The 15,381-nt window shown below is 42.8% G+C and overlaps 1 protein-coding gene across 2 annotated transcripts in view; it reads left to right on the top strand.

The window, feature by feature from the left end:
• Positions 1-8,140: 8,140 nt before the first annotated feature.
• The window catches only part of LOC117399302 (vasoactive intestinal polypeptide receptor-like), a 92,504-nt gene continuing 85,263 nt past the window's right edge, over positions 8,141-15,381 (top strand). The window contains exons 1-2 of one of the 2 annotated variants that reach the window (XM_033998398.3): positions 8,141-8,876; positions 13,050-13,152. In XM_033998398.3, the coding sequence (XP_033854289.1) occupies positions 8,820-8,876; positions 13,050-13,152 (160 nt within the window). In that variant the 5' untranslated portion in view covers positions 8,141-8,819. The remainder of the gene's footprint in view (positions 8,877-13,049; positions 13,153-15,381) is intronic. The other variant, XM_033998399.3, reaches the window with a different exon arrangement.

The following is a 15,381-nucleotide window of genomic DNA, read 5'->3' as shown; positions in this document are numbered from 1 at the left end:
TGATCATACTGAAGTATCTTTCTGAGTCTGTGATCGTGAACATGATCATACTGAAGTATCTTTCTGAGCCTGTGATCGTAAACATGATCATACTTAAGTATCTTTCTGAGCCCGTGATCGGGTCAACACGATCATACTAAAGTATCTTTCTGAGTCTGTGATCGTAAACATGATCATACTGAAGTATCTTTCTGAGTCTGTGATCGTGTAAACACGATCATACTTAAGTATCTTTCTGAGCCCGTGATCGTGTAAACATGATCATACTGAAGTATCTTTCTGAGTCCGTGATCGTGTAAACACGATCATACTTAAGTATCTTTCTGAGCCCGTGATCGTGTAAACATGATCATACTGAAGTATCTTTCTGAGTCTGTGATCGTAAACATGATCATACTTAAGTATCTTTCTGAGCCCGTGATCGTGTAAACATGATCATACTGAAGTATATTTCTGAGTCTGTGATCGTAAACATGATCATACTTAAGTATCTTTCTGAGTCTGTGATCGTAAACATGATCATACTTAAGTATCTTTCTGAGCCCGTGATCGGGTAAACACTGTCACAGACGGTTCTGGCAAGTCCCTTTTGTACTGTAAGTCATTAGATCATTTTGTATGGAAGGCCTCGGTTGCAAGGGTGTGCAGTGCTTTGATGGACCCAGATTCAGTTAAAATGTGTTTGCCCACTGATGATGGGAATGAGAATGCAGTGATGGGAGCCCAGCTAACAAGACTGAAGTTTTTGCAGGTATCAGACTTTTAAAGGCTGTCACCCACACCTGTGAGGAGAAACTGACCCAAGACTGTCACAGCTACTGGAAGCAGGCTGATCTTTAGGATACAAATTGAACATTTCTTCTCTTCTAAAATCTCAGGATATCCGCAAACTCTTTAACACCTCTCCCTCCCCCGCACCCCCTCCTGCTCCAACCCCTACACCCACTACATCCCCTACTAACTCGCCCTCCTTCTCCACCTTCTTGCCCCTTTCAGACTCTGACCTCTCCTCCCTGCTCCAGGGTCACAAACCCACCACATGTGCCTTGGACCCCCTCCCCACCCACCTCTTTCAAGCTGCTGCTCCTGCTCTACTCCCCTTCATCTCCTCACTCCTCAACACCTCTCTACTTTCTGGCATCTTTCCCTCTGCCTTCAAAAAAGCCTCTATCACTCCCCTCCTCAAAAAACCTACCCTCGACCCCACCTCCCTCCAGAGCTACTGTCCTGTCTCCCTCCTACCCTTCCTCTCCAAAACCCTCGAGCGGACTGTACACCGCCAGCTCTCTGCTTTCCTGTCCAACCACTCTCTGCTTGACCCTCTACAATCTGGCTTCCGCTCTGCTCACTCCACTGAAACCGCCCTCCTGTCTGTCACCAACTCACTTAAGTGTGCCCGAGCTGCCTCTCTCTCCTCTGTCCTAATTCTCCTCGACCTCTCTGCTGCCTTTGACACTGTTGATCACTCTATTCTACTATCATCTCTTGCTGACCTGGGGATCTCTGGCACTGCTCTGGCCTGGTTCTCCTCCTACCTCTCCAACCGCACTTACCAGGTAACCTGGCGTGGAGCAACCTCCACACCTCACCCTCTCTTAACTGGAGTCCCCCAAGGGTCAGTCTTGGGTCCTCTCCTGTTCTCTCTCTACACCCGCTCCCTGGGCCCCCTCATCGCATCCTATGGTTTCTCATACCATTTCTATGCTGATGATGCTCAGATTTTCCTCTCCTTCCCCACCTCTGACTCCACCATCTCCTCCCGTATCTCTACCTGTCTATCTGCTATTTCCTCCTGGATGCACTCGCATCACCTCAAACTCAACCTCTCTAAATCTGACCTCCTTTTCTTTCCCTCCTCCTCCCCCTCTGATCTCTCTATCTCTGTTCCTCTGGAATCTACCACACTCTCTCCCTCTTCCTCCGCTAAGAACCTTGGAGTCACCCTGGACCCCTGCCTCTCTTATTCCCAGCACATCTCCACTGTGGCACGCACTTGCCGATTCTTCCTGAGCAACATCCGAAGAATCCGACCCTTCCTCACCAACTATGCTACCCAGCTCCTGGTCCAGGCCCTGGTACTCTCCCGCTTAGACTACTGCAACTCCCTCCTGGCTGGCCTCCCTGCGTCCGCCACCCGTCTGCTCCAGCTCATCCAGAACTCTGCTGCCCGCCTGGTGTTCTCTCTGCCTCGCTTCGACCACGCTACTCCACTACTCCGCTCGCTCCACTGGCTCCCGATCACCGCTCGTATCCAGTTCAAGACTCTTGTACTAGCCTACAGATGCCTTGACCAGACTGCACCCAGCTACCTCCAGACCCTCATCTCTCCCTACACCCCTACTCGACCTCGCCGCTCTGCCTGCACTAGAAGACTGGCTCTACCTCCGCTACGCTCCCCTGCCTCCCGAGCCCGCTCCTTCTCCAGCCTTGCCCCGCAGTGGTGGAACGACCTTCCTACAGATGTCAGGACTGCCCAGTCCCTGACCACATTCCGGCGCCTCCTTAAGACTCACCTCTTCAAACAGCACCTGTAGAACTCCTCTGTTGTATCCTGGGACACTATCACCCTTCATTTAAATGTGCTTTATTTTGCTCTTATCTGCCCCCTATTTTACTGCATTTAATCCTGTACTTCAGAATATTGTAATCTGCCAAGTGTTTAACCTGTAGTATTTTGTACTTAATCATATCCTGATGTAACTATCACTATTATCTGCTGTATTATAGAATTGTGGTTTGTCACACTTGAACAAAAATTATTGTATTACTTGTATTGTAACACTTGAATGTATTTGTATTTGCTTGCGATTGTAAGTCGCCCTGGATAAGGGCGTCTGCTAAGAAATAAATAATAATAATAATAATTTGTGAAACTGCAACACATATTGTAATGACTGTAATGTGTTTTAAAGAATATAAAACCAGTAGAAAATATTATTCGCAGATCTGTGTAAGGCCTGTGAGGAGTTCATTGCATTGAAGGTCAGTCCAACCTGCTGCAAGTTCCAAACCTCCCTTATCAGCCAAAAGCTTCTTTTTTTAATTAGACTCAGAGCCTCAAAACATTCTGATCCAGCAAGATGACAAACGCTATGGAACAGAGTTAATATGCCAGAAGCAATCGAACTAAGTTTGATTATAGTAAGAAAAAAACTAAAGTATTTAAATAAATAATAAACCTAATATAATAATATTAAGTAAATGTATGAGCAATCCTAAGTTTTAATCCTTTGCGGTCCTATGTTGGACCTGGTCCGACATCATCAAAAAGACGCAAAAAACGGGTTTTTAGTCATTTTTTCTAAGGAAAAAGCTGAGAAAACCATTCAATGGCCGAGTGGGAGCGACAGGAGCCTAGACAAGCCGAAATAAATAAATAAATAAATAAATAAAAGGGCGTACCTCATGAATAGTCATACTTGCCCCTGGCATCAGATGGGGCGGTCATAAGGAAACAAGCTGGGTGGTACTGCATCATCGCTCAGAGAATATTATGGACATTTGCAGAGCTTTTTTGAGATGTTATAGTAATAAAATAATGACTTGGATCGCATTATTGAGGAGTTTGGTGATAAAACGAGATATCAGGAGATGATTGATCGGTATGTACGACTATTTTTATTATTATTATTATTTATTTCTTAGCATATGTGAAAGCTATAGCGAATGAAAGGGTGGGGCGGGGCTGGAGATGCCTAGTGAGTGCTTTGTTGATATGCAGGGCCTTTTAAAACCATTTGACTTTGGAAAAAAAATACTTTTAAACAGCGCGTCTAAAATTAACTGCGCGTGTGAAAATAAATTGGACCTGACGCTCCTGACGCGCATTTATTAAATTGACTACAAAGCGTTAATATTCAAAGTTGCATTGTCTGCCAAGCAGGTGCCTAATTAAAATTAACCTCTTGCCTTCTGTGTATATCAATGAAGCAAAATACAATTACAATTTATAAGAGAATGTATTGAAGTATCTGAATTAGAAATACATGTTATAAAATCACATATATATATAAATTTAAAAAGTCCAGTATAACAGTAAAAAATAATTTTTATAGTCTGTGTAATTCTGTGTAAAGAGAGCGCACTGGCTCGAGGTCACACCTGTGAAATGAGCTGAGCTTTCCCTTATTTAAGGGCTGCTGGTGCAGAAGTCTGTAACCTTGGCAGAAGCAGGCATCTGGGAGAACTGAACACAGAGGCTAGGTATTGCAAAGAGAAAAAATAACCCTTTCTAGACAGAACAATGTTTAAAACTAAAAAAGCGATGTTATACCTATTTGATTTTATTGCAACTAAGCACAGAGGTTTTAAAAATTATTTTGATCTAATAAGAAACAGAATGAAATAAACTCTCTGAAGAGAAATATGTTCGAAGTAAATAGAAACATAATATTTAAACTGACGTGTTTTTGCTTGTTTAAGGCGCTACTGTAATACAAATAACCTGTAAAAGCAGGAGTGAGCATTTAATTTAATCAATTTAAGAATTTGTTCAGTTTCTGTCTTCAACTAAACAAAAAGTCTTTAAACTATCTAATCTCCATTTCTGCCCCTGGTCCTTGTTTCTTTTTTCAGGTCGAAAAAGTCCCCTGGGTCGACCTTGTCAATACCTTTAAGAATTTTGAATGCTTGAATCAGATCACTGCGTAGTCTTCTTTGTTCAAGACTGAATAGATTCAATTATTTTAGCCCGTCTACATATCACATGCTTTTTAAACCAGGAATAATTTTGGTTGCTCTTCTTTGCACTCTTTCTAGAGCAGCAATATTGTCTTTGTAATAAAGTGACCAGAACGGAACACAATGCAGTGGGATTTAAGCGCCTCCAGAAACTCAGAGGGGATTGTAGTTAAAAAAAAAAAAAATGGAAGCTGACTGGTGCCATTGTGATTTCCCTGAGCTTAGATACGGGCTGGATTTTTTTTGGCTGCCACTCCACAAGCAGGCCAAGTTCAGGCAACCACATAATTGGGGCTTGATGGCAAGTTTGACCACCTGGGAAGACTGGCTGACTCACCACCATGACCTGCTCCCAGCGCCTACTCCCTGGTTCTACAGTGAATCATCACTGGAAGGACTGCCTGGAGGACAGCGCAACAGATTGGTGTGGACTATGTGAGCACTTCGGAGATGTCAGGCTGTGAGGGAGGAGCTGCCTGCCCAGAAGAGGGGGGAGTCCGAGCATCCAGCGCCCAGAATGGGGGAGCCCAAGAGGGGGAAGCTCGCGTGTCCAGAGCCCAGGAAAGGGAAGTACCAGTCTCTAGTAACCGAGGGAGAGCCGCACCAGTCTCCAGTGACCGAGGGAGAGCTGCAATCATCTCCAGAGGGAGACTACCTGCTGCTGCTGCCTCCACCGCTAGAGAGAGACTGCATGCTGCTCCCACTTCCACCACTAGAGGGAGACTACCTGCTGCTCCTGCCTCCACCGCTAGAGGGAGAGTACCTGTTGCTCCTGCATCCGCCTGCAGGTTTGCTGCTGCCTCCTTGGTCAGAGCCTCCCGAGGGTCCGCTGCTGCTGTCGCCTCCCGAGGGTCTGCTGCTGCCATCGCCTCCCGAGGATCAGCTCCTGCCCAGCACTTCACCAACCGGGGATGCCTTCACGTCACTGCCCGGGGATACCTGCTCGTCAACACACAGGGATTTCTGGTGTTCACCAGCAGCAGTTTCGCTGCCAGAAATTCTGGGGCTGGTGCCCAAGAAGAATGAGCTGCCGACTACAGAGAAGGGGGTGAGGTTAGGAGACCACCTCCTGCCTGTAAATTTTGTGGTGTTGTGTGTTTGGTGGTGGTTGGCAGGGATGGGGTTAATTCCTGTGCCTGATATAACATGTGAGAATGTAGCTGCTCCTTAATTGAACAATTGGTGATAATTGGGAGCAGCCACATCCGATAAAAGGAGAGCTCAGGGCTCCATTAGAAGAGACTTCCAGGGAGCTGGAACCAGAGAGAAAAGGTACAGTGTTTGTGATCCACTTCTAAACAATAAATGTTGGGGTTTTGTGTGACCAGGAAACAGCTTAGCTGTCCAGTATAGTTTACACATGCAACAGTTTAGTTAGCACTCCTGGAAGGAGTTAGGTTTTGGGTTTGTTTATTTTGCTTTTGGAGTTTAAAATAAACATACAGGCCTGCCCAGTTGAAACCCTACCTGTGCTTGTGTGCAGGACTGTTCCTTTCACACAAAAGACAAGTGAAGACGGTCCTGCATGTGGTAAGCTCACCCTGGGTTTGTCACAATATGCTTACTGTTTATGGACAGAAATTGATATGTTTTAATTATATATGCTACCATTAGGTGACGTTATCCGCAGACACGGAGTGAATTTCCATTGCTATGATGATGATACCCAGCTATATTTGTCCCTAAAGCCAGGAATTTCTAGTGGGATCACAGAACCAACTAAAAGGAAATGTCGGATTACATGAGCTTGACCCTTGCAGTCTCTCATTAATACTTAAACTAGAAATTAAGAGCTTAGGGGTCATCTTTGATCCTGATCTCTTATTTGAGACTCATATTAGGGAAGTTACTTTTTACCATTTGAGAAATATAACCAAACGGTGACCAATTATTTCCGTATCTGATGCGGAGAGAATGCATGCCTTTGTTTCATCTAGACTCAATTATTGTAATGCACTTTTTTCTGGTGTAACAAAGCATGTGGAATTCTGCTTGCAGCTTGTTCAGAACACCGCCCCTAGAATTCTGAGTAAAACCAGGAAAAGTGAACATATTACCCATGTTGGCCTCTTTACACTGGCTCCCTGTTCAGTATAGAATCGATTTGAAGATTTTGCTGTTAACTTACAAGGTCCTGAATGGATCAGCACCTAGTTATTTGTAAAAGTTACTGACCCTGTATCTTCCAAACCTCACTCTGAGATCACAGGATGCAGGGCTGCTGGTTATTCCTAGGGTCAACAAAAGCAACACTGGAGGTAGGGCTTTTTTTTGTACAGCTCCTAAATTATGGAATGCTCTGACTTCGTTTATGAAGGAAGCTGGGACTGTTACAGTTTTCATGTCAAGACTAAAAACGCACTTTTATAAAAACGGCTGTCTTATCTTAGTGGGTTTTAATGTAACTTTAAAATTGCTGCTTTTGTATTATGCGTATACTGTTATTTAAATGGTCTGACTGTGGCAGTTGTACGTGTGACATGCTATACACATGTATTGTGGTTTGTTCTTTTTTTCTGCTTTGTACTGTACAGTGCTTTGCGATACTCTTGTATAAAAAGCGCTCTATAAATAAATAAATAAATAAATATGCACACAATAATAGAAATGTTTCCACTCTACAGAATTTTATTTCAAGACGAAGATGAATAATTGTTGGCAGAGTAACTGGCATCTGATTCTGGAGAATCAGACTTTTCTGGCAGGGATTCATTGATTATAAATATAGGTATTGATATGTCATTATTTTAGTGATGATTCAGGGGATGATTTGGGTTTTTATAAGGTTATGTCTCAACTAAACCAGTCCTTGAAAAACCTGCACTTGAATTTGTTCCATTGTAAGCATTTACAAAACCGAATGTTGTATTGACATCTTATTCAACTATGTATTTTAATGGTATATTCACAAAAAAATCATAAAGCAACCAGAATTTAGCCCAAGTTACTCACACATTAGCTACATATTATTATGCAACACACGGTAATATCAAAATACAAAACGTACAACCTTTTTTTAGTTACATAAACTGATTCCATTGCCTACATTCTTGACATGCTTTCAGTAAATTATGTGATGTTGTCTTTTTTTAACCTCTCATGAAATATAAATACGTATTTATAAATTATACTTGTGTCCAGGTTTTTATATATTTAAAAAGTAGGCTATTCCAAACATACACTTTCACAGATGAGTAACACGCTTCTCCTGAACGAACATGTGTTGCATGTCTGTAGGGGCAGTTATATAGTATATACTCTAATTATACAAATCCTTCTTGAAATAAAAAGAAAGGTTAGGAAAACATGTTACAAAAACTGAAACCGGACAAACTGACAAACCGAGCTCGGTGTACCTCGTGAATAAGCGGGCTAGTTCTACTAAATCAATTCCAATCTCAAAGACTACTGCCTTGCATTATTTGCTATTAACTGATGCAAATGACAGTACAATCTCTTTTAAGGACAAACTCTATAGATATACACGCTAACTGCAGGGGCTTCTCCTGGCAACAGCGGAAAAGAAAAATTTTGGAAGGACAGCTGGGTTGTAAACTGAACTGTGCATTCACTACCTGAGGGCTTTCTTCGATGTTAAGATATCTGCGTACTACACAAGCAAAGCCTCGAGGTGCTCTCTGAATATATGCGGTCATTTCTGTTGCTCGGGATTGTCTTCTCCACGTGCATTAGCATTGCGTGGCTACTGGAACTTCACCTGTGAACACCCCTGTCCCACCCCCATGGGCTTCTGGCAGGGTGTGGACAGCACGCATTTTTCTTGCTTACAACCCTTCAATTGGGACAAGTGGTCCAGTGTTTTTAATGAAGTGAGGGCCGGCTTCAGGGAACAGCGTCTGTGCAGTAAGAAGGGATTGAAGAAGGAGCCTTCTGCGGAGGACTTGCGGGACTTACTGAGACAGAGCGCAGTATCATGATGACAGATTCGTGCTTTATTTTGTGACCAACTTCCTTGAAGAATGTGACTCATACCAAAACAAACACGAGAAGATACTGGTTGTCAAATATACTGAACTGAGCTGCTGGTTTAACGTTCTTTTAAACTCGGTCTGGACTGGAAACACAACTGTGCAGAAAACGACTGGAATAAAGAAGTATTTTCTAAAAGCTGAAAGAAAATGGATACTTCACACATTCCGATCCTTGCACTAAGTCTACAGTGCTTTCTTTCTTCTGTGAGTAGCTCTGTGTTTTCTGATTCCTGTTTGTTGAGTATCATAACTTCACCATACAGAATTCATTTAGCTTGATCATTAGGTCAATTGCGAACACTAATGTACATTTGTTATGTGGTCATTTGTTTGTCTTTTTTTTCCTGATTGACAACCGTTGATGTGTCGGTAGTTTGTATAAAGGCGCTTTAACTGTAATCAATAATCATGTTAATGTGACTAGGGTAATGGCCAAGACAAGTGTCATTTCTGTAACTGGAAAACTACTACTACGACTACTACTACTACTAATCATAATAGTATCAGTAGTCGTAGTGTTAATACTGCTCTGTCGTTGTGGCTACTGCAGACGACATTGCCCTCAAAAAGGCGGATGTTATACCAGTAGGATGTCTTGCTAAAACATAACATTTCACTACAAAATCTACTGGGGCCTCTAGTAGAATTTGTGTTAGTAATAAGAAAACTAAAAAAGGCTGCTGCGAGGAGATTTTCTATTAGTTTTAGTCACTTCAACCGGTGATGAAGTTATTTTTGCTTTCTTTGAGACCCGAAGAAACAACATGTTGCTCGTTTCTCAAACAGAACTACCGCAGGATGACAAACTGTAATCTGTGGTTTGTATAACCAGTTGAGCAGTCTGGTGTTTGAGTTTTTACAAAGATGTGTACAATTGTAATAGCTTAGGTCAGAGCAGCAGTGTTGACTTTATGCTACAGTAAGTGCGAGAGTATACTCACTGACCTGTAGGCACGGGGTTTTAGTAAGTGCGAGAGTATACTCGCTGACCTGTAGGCACAGGGTTTTAGTAAGTGCGAGAGTATACTCGCTGACCTGTAGGCACGGGGTTTTAGTAAGTGCGAGAGTATACTCGCTGACCTGTAGGCACAGGGTTTTAGTGAGTGCAAGAGTATACTCGCTGACTCGTAGGCACGGGGTTTTAGTAAGTGCGAGAGTATACTCGCTGACCCGTAGGCACGGGGTTTTAGTAAGTGTTATATAAGGACTGTTCTCTCACCTCAAATGTTGTATTTAAGGGTTTTACATGCACAGCTGCACTTAATCAAATGCTTTGTGACCAAACAGGTTTCAAAGAGGAAGAACGACATGTTCTTTAGGAATTTAAATGTAACCATAGTTCAGGTATTTTAAAATGAATGTACACTTATTATTTTGTGGCTCAGGGCTGACACAGTTTTGCATCCAGAATCCAGAATTGAACATCTATTTGAACATCTGAATTAAGCAGTGTAAGTAGTCCGATCCCTGCTGTTTGAAATCAATAAGCTGTGCTGAAACCTCACTGATATAAAGAGTTGTGACTGGCATTCTTTTCATCAGTTTAGCAGCACAGCGTTTTGAAATGAAAGGGTTTACTTCTCTGATAACAGGAATCCAGTATGAATTGTAGTACCTTGAGCACTGTCTGGAACAGGTGTGTGTTTCTCGTGATCCACATCTACTAAACCAGCCTCTTTATAAGTCAAGGGCATTCATGAAATGCTTTTATATAATGTTGTACAGGATCCACCCACACAGGGATTGTTACTTTAATTGAACATTATAAAACGATCATCCTGTTTCTTGCAAACACTACTAAGCTCGTTTGAGACGAGAACGTTAAACACGTGTTGTGACGTTGCAGTGTTCCAAATGACCCATTTCAATGAGAATTGCCTAAAAACAATGAAAAGCAAATGCCTGTGTGTGGTCCACACGCATTGTCTGTAAATTCTCTGTATTATTATTATCATTATTTATTTCTTAGCAGACGCCCTTATCCAGGGCGACTTACAATTGTTGCAAGATATCACATTATTTTTACATACAATTACCCATTTATACAGTTGGGTTTTAACTGGAGCAATCTAGGTAAAGTACCTTGCTCAAGGGTACAGCAGCAGTGTCCCCTACCAGGGATTGAACCCACGACCCTCCGGTCAAGAGTCCAGAGTCCTAACCACTACTCCACACTGCTGCCCTATCTCTGTAATGCAAAAGTATACATAGAATGACCTGAAATGAAAGACATGTCAATTTCAGCACACAGCACTAAAGCATCCTGCATTCACGTCTGCTGTTAGACTTCCTATCAGTGTCCATGGTGTGATGCTACTATATCCTTGAAGCTGCACCTCTCAACACAAACCACAGGGTTTCCAAGTAGATGGGGCACTATTCATTGCATTGCAATACCTTGCAGGTTTGAATAACCTGAGAAAGCCTATTGCAGAAAGAATGTAAACCTGCTTAAAAAAAGCAGTGGTCGTCTTTAACAAAACTTCAACAGTTGTCTGTGGTTTCGATGTATGAAACAGGTGCTAGAGCTGGAGGCTAACCAGAAGCCACCCACGATACATGGTTAACACAGATAAGAAAGTTTACAAACAAGAGGAGGCCATTCGGCCCATCTGGCTCGTTTGGGTGTTAGTAGCTTATTGAACCTTTTAGAATTTTGAATGTTTGAATCAGATCGCCGCGTCACCTTCTTTGTTCAAGACTGAATAGATTCAATTCTTTTAGTCTGTCTGCATATGCCATGCCTTTTAAACCAGGAATAATTCTGGTCGCTCTACTTTGCACTCTTTCTAGAGCAGCAATATCCTTTTTGTAACGAGGTGACCAGAACTGAACACAATAATCTAGATGAGATCTTACTAATGCATTGCAAAGTTTTAACATTACTTCCCTTGATTTAAATTCAACACTTTTCACTATATATCCGAGCATTTTGTTGCCCTTTTTTAATAACTTCCCCACATTGTCCAGATGTGTCAAGATAAAATCCTATATATTTTTCATAGATTTCTTCTTCAATGTCAGTATCTCCTGTATGGTATTCATAATGCACATTTTTATTGCCTGCGTGCAATACTTTACACTTTTCTCTATTAAATGTCATTTGCCATGTGTCTGCCCAGTTCTGAATGCTGTCTAGATCATTTTGAATGCTGCTACTGCAACAGTGTTTGCCACTCCTACTATTTTTTTGTTGTCTGCAAATATAACGAGTTTGCTTACTATACCAGAATCTAAATCATTAATCTAGATTAGGAATAGCAGAGGACCTAATACTGATCCCTGTGGTACACCACTGGTTACCTCGCTCCATTTTGAGGTTTCTCCTCTAATCAGTACTTTCTGTTTTCTACTTGTTAACCACTCCCTAATCCATGTGCATGCATTTCCTTGAATCCCTACTGCGTTCAGTTTGAGAATTAATCTTTTAGGCAGGACTTTGTCAAAAGTTTTCTGGAAATCTGAATAAACCATGTCATATGCTTTGCAATTATCCACTGTCGATGTTGCATCCTCAAAAAAATCAGGCAGGTTAGACAGACATGATCTCCTTTCCCTAAAACCATGCTGACCATCTCCCAGGATATTGTTACCATATAGGTAATTTTCCATTTTGGATCTTATTATAGTTTCCATAAGTTTACATATAATAGAAGTCAGGCTTATTGGTCTGTAGTTACCTGGTTCGGTTTTGTCTACCTTTTTCTGGATCGGTATTACGTTTGCAATTCTCCAGTCTGTCAGCCCAACCCCTGTGTCAAGAGACTGTTGCATGATCTTGGTTAGCGGTTTGTAAATAACTTCTTTCATTTATTTGAGTACTATTGGGAGGATCTCATCTGGCCCAGGGGATTTGTTTATTTTAAGAGCTACTAGTCCCTTTAACACTTCTGCCTCTGTTATGCTAAAGTTATTTAAAACTGGATAGGAACAGGTCGACATGTCGGGCATGTTGTCCGTATCCACCTTTGTAAAAAAAAAAACTTGTGAAAAGTAATTTAATATATTTGCTATTTTTTTCTCTTCATCTATGATGTTGCCATTTGTATCTCATAGACATTTTAATTCCTCCTTGAATGTTCTCTTGCTGTTATAATATTCGAAAAACTTTTTGGAATTGGTTTTCGCCCCCTTGTCAATGCGCATTTCTATCTCTCACTTGGTATTTAAACTTCCTTTTTGACTTTCTTATGATGATCCGCCACTTCCTTTTACAAACACACTACACGTCATATCTACAGTGTTATCTGTGTGTATCTGTAATTAAAGAAGCACACTGCAAGTCATATCTACAGTGTGATCTGTGTGTATCTGTTATTAAAGAAGCACTCTACAAGTCATATCTACAGTGTGATCTGTGTATACCTGTTTCTAAAGGTGCTGACCTTACCCCCCGAGTGTACCATCATGCTGGATATCGAGAGGGAACGGGAGGACTGCGTGAGAACGGTGGAATCTGAAAATATTTCCGCTGTTTATGGTAAGGATGCTACTGGATTGTCAGACCACTCCAGAGCTCACTGCACTGTGGATTCACTGGCACAGATTAATGCAGCATGACTGCACTGCGGATCCACTGGCACAGATTAATGCAGCATGACTGCACTGCAGATTCACTGGCACAGATTAATGCAGCATGACTGCACTGCAGATTCACTGGCATATTTCGGGCAGCTTTTGATTTTTGTTTTTAGTTCAATTCCAGATTAAAGCAGTTGTTTTAACTTTAAAGTATGATTTGATTAAGTGCACAGGCAGAAAGTTTTAAATATGCACACTTATATGAACACTTCTATAAACTAAAGAAATCTAATTTCAAATCTGGAGTGGACTGGACCTTCTTTTATACCCTGCCTACAATCATGACAGACTAATATTGGTTGGTCCATCGTTATTGTTACTGTGATATTAAAGATGTCATAAACTAGATTGATAAGGGCTCCTGATTGGCGCATCTGCTAAAGGTTACAAACGCCGTGGACGGGAGCTCCCAGGGGGCGACGCACAACTGGCCGAGCGCCACCCAGGGGTGGGAAGGGCTCAGGTTGGTCAGGGTGTCCTCGGCTCATCGCGCACCAGCGACCCCTGTAGTCTGGCCGGGCGCCTGCAGACCTGCCTGTAAGCTGCCTAGAGCTGCGTTGTCCTCCGATGCTGTAGCTCTGAGATGGCTGCATGGTGGGCCCGCAGTGTGAAAAGAAGTGTTTGGCTGACGGCACACGCTTCGGAGGACAGCATGTGTTCGTCTTCGCCCTCCCGAGTCAGTGCAGGGGTGGTAGCGGTGAGCTGAGCCTAAAAATAATTGGCTATTCTAAATTGGGAGAAAAAGATTGTAAAAAAAAAACAACAAAAGAAAAACTGGCGACTACTACATTTTTTAAAATGCAAAAAAATATATAAAATAAATAGATTTATATACAATGTCACCTCCAACATTGGTAAAATTCAAGCTGGTTTAAAACTCATTTTATCTGAAAGCAATGTAAGCCTATTGCACCTATTGTTTTTGCTCCTTTATTACTGAAGTAGAAAATACACTTTTAGATTCTGCTGCAGTTCAAGCAGAAAAGCAATTATGTGCAGGAGGCGAGTGATCTGAATAAGCCAACAACTAGGAAATGTGTTGCAAGATTGATTTGCAAACTCTTCGTATGTCTTGCCTTATCTGCACAGGAAAGGTGTTGAATAAGAATCCGCTTCTTTCAGTAAGCCGGTGCACAAATTGTAATGCTTTTGTATGTCTAGAGGAGGAGGAGGAGGATTATTTTTGTGACCAATGTTTTTTATTGAGGAACTGATATAGAAATAACAATACAGATACACATATATATATAAAAAAAGAGAACCAATGAGATCCCCATTTTCTTTTCCCTCCTGGATGGCTCGCTCTCTCCCTCCCGGGTGGCTATCTCCCTCCCTCCCTCCCTCTCTCCCCTCCCGGGTGGCTCCCTCCCTCCCTCCCTCCCGGGTGGCTCCCTTCCTCTCTCTCTCTCTCCCTGGTGGCTCCCTCCCACCCTCCCTCCCTCCCGGGTGGCTGGCTCCCTCCCACCCTCCCTCCCTCCTGGCTGGCTGGCTCCCTCCCACACTCCCTCCCGGGTGGCTGGCTCCCTCCCTCCCTCCCGGGTGGCTGGCTCCCTCCCTCCCTCTCTCCCCCCCGGATGGCTGGCTCCCTCTCTCCCATCCCGGGAAGCTCTCTCCCTCCCGGGTGGCTCTCTCCCTCCCTCCCACTACCCTCCACAAGGACCCCAGAGATATAAATTAGTCTGGATTTAACAACGGCTTCACAAGATCAGCCTTGCATTTCCAGGCATTAATCGTCTGTTCCCTGGCACCGTGGATCCGAGCGATAGAGAGCTATGAGTAAATTATAGCAATGAACGTTAGAACCCATTGGTGCCAGGGAAGGGATTGTGGCGGCTGCCAACACAGAGCAGCCATGTTCTTCACTGCAGTGAGGCCAGGCAACAAAATGCGTTTCTGCTGTGGAGATAAGAGATGAATCATCGCTCAATAAAAGAACCAGAGCGGAGCAATTGACTACCCTCCAAATATAGTTGAAAAAGTAGAGGAAACCCGCTCCCAGAATAAAGCTACAGCCGGGCATTCCCAAACCATATGTAGAAAGGTGCCGAGGGTGCCCTAGGGTCATAGAGAACAGGCAGGGGTAGGGGCAAGCCTCATATGAAAGAAGTTAAAGTGAATCAGCTGATGA

Source organism: Acipenser ruthenus, chromosome 4 (genome assembly GCF_902713425.1).
Source record: "Acipenser ruthenus chromosome 4, fAciRut3.2 maternal haplotype, whole genome shotgun sequence".
In the NCBI taxonomy this organism is placed as follows: domain Eukaryota; kingdom Metazoa; phylum Chordata; class Actinopteri; order Acipenseriformes; family Acipenseridae; genus Acipenser; species Acipenser ruthenus.
This window is presented reverse-complemented; position numbering and strand designations above follow the sequence as displayed.